Here is a 4887-nt window from a genome sequence, read left to right on the forward strand (position 1 = left end):
GGCAGTGGGTGGTTGGCCAGTGCATGGGGGTGGGGGTTGCCGCCCTGCATGGGGCTCTGCTCATAGGCAGGTGGTTCATGGTGGGGCTCATAGTCCTGGTACTCCTGGTTGTAGAAGCAGCCATCCCCTTCCATGGAGCCACCTCCTCCACCTGTGTCTCCCCAGCGAGGCGGGGGATGATGACCCTGGCGGGGTGTGCCATGGTGGGCCAGTGGGAGACCAGCGGGAGGAGGGCCCTGGCCTTGGGGAGGCTCAGGAGAAAAGCGGCGGGGGGCTGGGGCTGGAGGTCGGCCCTGTTGCCCCCCAGGTGGCGTGGGCATGGCCTTACGGACTACAGGGGAGTAGGTAACATGGGGCCGGGGTGTCGCGGGGGTCTGAGGCAACTGTCGGCGGCCTCGACGTGGCGTACTGGTCCCCGAGGTTGAGGGGACAGGACTTCCGCTGACCGAACTACTGCCCTACACAAAAAGTGAAATAAAGCAAATAAAAAGAACGAACCACAAATTCAACGACAGAACATGTAGAATAAAGTAGAGGATGGGAAAGATAGAGTATAAAACAAACAGAGAGAAAGAAAGAGGGGCAGAAAGAAAGCAAGAGTCCGGATAGAAAAGCAAGAAGAGACAAGAACAAGAACCACAGCAACAATAAGAATAAAAGCACCAGTCATAATGCACGTGGAGTGGAGAGAGAGGCAGAAATGAAAGGCATCAAAAAGTAACAGAGCAGAAGATGTGGATAAAAAAGATGAGATTTCAAACAGCACCATACATAGAGAAGCAACATGTCACGCAGAGGAAAGAAAACAAAAGACGACAGGAGAAAAGAAGGGTAAAGGGTTGATTTCCGGAACAACAGATGTGGTACAGGGTAAATATCGTGACTAAATGTGTTTTTAATTATCGTGGGTGAGCTGTGCGATGTGTGCACAACATGTTCTAAAAAGTTATTTTTCATAACACCAAGACAAAAATTCAAATGGGAATAAACAATTCTTCCCCAGTTACGTAAGCAAGACCTTTCATGTGTAAATAAATAAGGCTGAATGGTGTGCATCACAGGCGTTTTCAGCAGAAGTAGATCAGAGATACTTTTTCTGTGTCTTATCTTATTACAATGTTGTAGGTTGTGTGTTTGCAAAAGGATGCCGTAAAAGGAAAGGTAGTGAGGGAAACGTTAGAGAACACTGGCAGTCTAAAAACATTTAGGCGAGGCAGTTACAGACAGCAGTCAAGTACTCAAATATACATTTGTATGCATATTTGTTTGGTTGTTTGAACAGTGATTTGATAACGGTGACTTCATTTAACAAACATGTAATCATATTTGCATGATTATACCCATAATGCCACATAATGAGTATGTTTGTGTGCATGTAGTCAAACATATATATATGTATATACAAATAAACATACATAAATGGCCCAATACTATCGTTTGCCTCTAATCTGAGGGCAGCATCAAATAATAATGTTTCTTTGTCAGCACAGTATTTAACTACAGTATTTTGTTATCACAAGAAAAGGCTGCCATGGCATTACTGGCCGACTGCACCAGTTAACCACCATCAAAGTAGAGGCCCATGGGTTATATTTTGCATCATAACACTGAAAATGTGTTCACGGCACTGCATTTTGTACTAGCTCCAAAACTAAACACCACATGCACACAAGAACCTAGAAGCCCACCTGTCTGTGTGTCAAGCACTCGCGACCCTCGCTGGGCGATCGCGACCAGCGCCGGTCCCTTTCTCTCTCCCTCTCCCGGTCATGCTCTCTGTCATGCTCTCTGTCGCGGGAGTGCCTGTGTCCATACTCGCCCCCTCGCTCTGCTACATAGCGCTCCTTGTCCACCGAGCCATGGTGGTGGTGATGATGGTGGTGGTGCTTACGGTCTTTGGACCGGCCGCGGTCTCTGTCGCGATCCTTGTCTTTGGACGTGAGGTCACCTGACTGGGTGGTGGTGCTCAGGTCTGTGCCCAGGCCTAATAGTGGAGTTTGTTGGAGTTATTAGTTATTAAAGGTTGCTATGACATTAGATTAGATAACAATATGACATCACATTTAAATGAAATAAGTACACAATATATTTTTTTTAAAGGTGAGGCTGTGTTTCTGCTTTGTAGCTTTTACACTGTGGTCTTTCCCACCTGTGTCAGCCTCCGTGTAGTGACAGAGGGACTTCTCCGACACCCGATGACCCCGGTCTTTTCGCCGGTGTGTGTGTCTGGTTCTCCCCTCCTCAGGTACACACTCCATGTTGTAGTCGTCTGCCCCTCCTTTGTCTCTGTGGCTACGCCCGGACCTGCTGTGGCCCAGCGACGAGGCCGAGCGTTTCATGGGACTGCTGTCGTTGATGGTCTAACAGAGAAAGAGGGAGAGCACCAAAGGCAGAGAGGGAGAGAGAGGAAGAGATGCAGTGGATTCCTTTGATTGTCATGTTGGTGCTCTGTGGGCTATGAGGTAAGAGACACTGTGTGTGTGTGTGTGTGTATGTATGCAATGTAGTGAATGGTAGTAAAGTTGAACTTTATAAAAGCCCACCCGCCATCCTCCCACACCCCATCCCAAATCATACACCCCTGCATTAGTAATGATGTCCCAACCATGCTACACTAAAATGTAGACACTGTATACAGTTTATAGGGCAGGGGTCGGCAAAAAGCAAAAAGGGTAAATAATCTAAATCATCCCTTATTCTGTACCAAGTTTTAATGTGAACAGCTCATGGTGCCTCTTTAATTTAAACACATGCCTAATTCATTATTATTTTAACCACAAATTACATTATTTATTATATTGTTTACTACGACAATCACCTGGTATTACCAACCACATTTAGGAAAACATATATTTATTTTGCCATTCCTTCTTTAATACTCCTGTTTTCATTATCCACATTTGATTACCCACCTTAAATCAATCACCAACCAGTGTTATCATTCTCTTATGTTTCCAGATGCATAAAAAAAAAACACACACCACAGGCACTTGCCTCCACTGCACTTGGGCTAGTGAATGAACAGCTTTAGGCAAAACTAGCCCAGGGCTGAAACTACAGTAATTGCCGACCCCTCATACAGAGGAATAAGATAGTATATAAGAAAAAAAGAGTAAAAATAAATTAAATAAAAGAGATGATGGCAAACGGCCATGCCTTCCATGCTTCTGTAACTTGCTTTGTAAAAGGGGATAGAAGGGTCAGTACGACTTGCAACAGTCTTCCATCCTCACCACCCAAAAACCCCTGAACATGGCACATTCCAGGCTGCACAAAACTCCATTTCTGCTCTATTTCAGCGTGCTTTCCTCCAGCCATGCAGGTACATAGGGGTTGTCCTGAGTCGTCGTGCTCTGAGGCGGGACAGCAGGACAGAGCCTATGGTGCCACAAGTTGCTGACCTGGACATGTAAACCATATCAGGCTACTTCAGTGCTCGATCCTTTTGGCCTACTGTGTATTAGACAAATCAACTGATAGATTGGCAGATTATGCGGCCTCATAGGAGTAGCACTGAGGATCCCAACAACATATCCATTCACACACACACACGTATACCCAAATCAGTCCTCTTTGTGTCTCTCGTCATTACTCACACACACGCATTCTCATATAAACACACACCCACTTAAACGCATCTCAACAAATTTCTTGCATGCAGGTGGGCAGGTGTGAATGGAGACTTGGACACAGACGGGGAAACGCTGACAACATCATAGACGAGCACACAGGCATGAGGACGTAGCGCAACAAAGCACTAGCAGCAACAGCTGAGAGAGAGAGAGACACAGAGGCCCCGAGACATGTGGCATGACTGTTGAGAATGACAGGGGACGTGCAGAGTTCAGCCCAATTTCAAACCCACCGTGTTAGCTAACTACAACCATGTTTCCACTGCATGGCATACGGCTCGGCTCTATTAACTCGACTCACTTTTGGTACCAGAATAATACTCTCTTATTGTAGTCTGGATTCTTGGCTGATCATCATAGCGATGTGTCATCATTTTCAGCGCAACACAAACACACAAACATAGGAACAATGGAGGATATCGGAGGGATGGTGTTCTTGATTCTTGGTAGATTCCAGGAGACAAACTCTGTTTCAGAAAAGGCTGAATGCAACAAGACTACAGACTGTTGAAAAAGTTTGGCTAACTCTACATCAGAGCGAAGACAACAAGTCTAGGGCCCCATTAATTGGAAAATTATCACAATCGCAATATGGCCAGGTGTAATATCCAAATCACAGAAGCTGCAATTTTTTTCATAAAGGTAAAATGTGTGTCAGCATTATAACAAACTACATAGTTCTGAAGAGATGCCCTGGCATACAAATCTTGTTGTTCAGAATTGAGAAAACATGTTTATTTGGTACAGACCCCAACAAATGTCACACAAATTACATTTGTGATGAAAAACAAAAACAAAAAACCTCTAATCGTGAATCGTACCGTATTGTGCAGCCCTAGTCGAGACGACTCTGGCTGCTCCGTGTCACATAAGTGAAGATTCTAGTGAAGATTCTCTGACCAATCAGCAGTCACCTTTTAGTATTGAGTCTGCTTGTTCAGAACCTCAACTGAAGTGATACAAAAAATACGTGGTACCAGGTACAATCCACGACTTTTGCCAATGAAAAAACAAAAAAGAGTGGTTCCAGTTGAGACGTACCATGCAGTGGAGACACAGCATAAGGATGCTGGGATCAGTTTGGAAGCTGGGCTGACATCAGATTTGGTCATGCCAAAAATGGTTGTCCTAATACATTTTAAAGTAACCCCTGCCATGATAAAGACACGACATGGAGACATGACAAATGAGGAAAAAAATAAGTTTCAAGAGAGTGTTTGAGAGTTAAAGGGAGAGAAAAAGAAAGAGAAAGAGA

General features: G+C 44.9%; 1 protein-coding gene across 1 annotated transcript in view; it reads right to left on the bottom strand.

Moving 5' to 3' along the window:
* Positions 1 to 4887, bottom strand: part of cacna1aa (calcium channel, voltage-dependent, P/Q type, alpha 1A subunit, a) — a 61935-nt gene that overhangs the window by 4092 nt on the left and 52956 nt on the right. Inside the window, exons 41-43 of the mRNA XM_035655078.1 lie at positions 2150 to 2360; positions 1689 to 1984; positions 10 to 458 (exon numbers count right to left, since the gene is read on the bottom strand). Of these exons, the coding sequence (XP_035510971.1) occupies positions 10 to 458; positions 1689 to 1984; positions 2150 to 2360 (956 nt within the window). The remainder of the gene's footprint in view (positions 1 to 9; positions 459 to 1688; positions 1985 to 2149; positions 2361 to 4887) is intronic.

The sequence above is a fragment of the Morone saxatilis genome, unplaced genomic scaffold (assembly GCF_004916995.1).
Source record: "Morone saxatilis isolate NCDOM2014 unplaced genomic scaffold, NCSU_SB_2.0 Contig14, whole genome shotgun sequence".
Classification (NCBI taxonomy): domain Eukaryota; kingdom Metazoa; phylum Chordata; class Actinopteri; family Moronidae; genus Morone; species Morone saxatilis.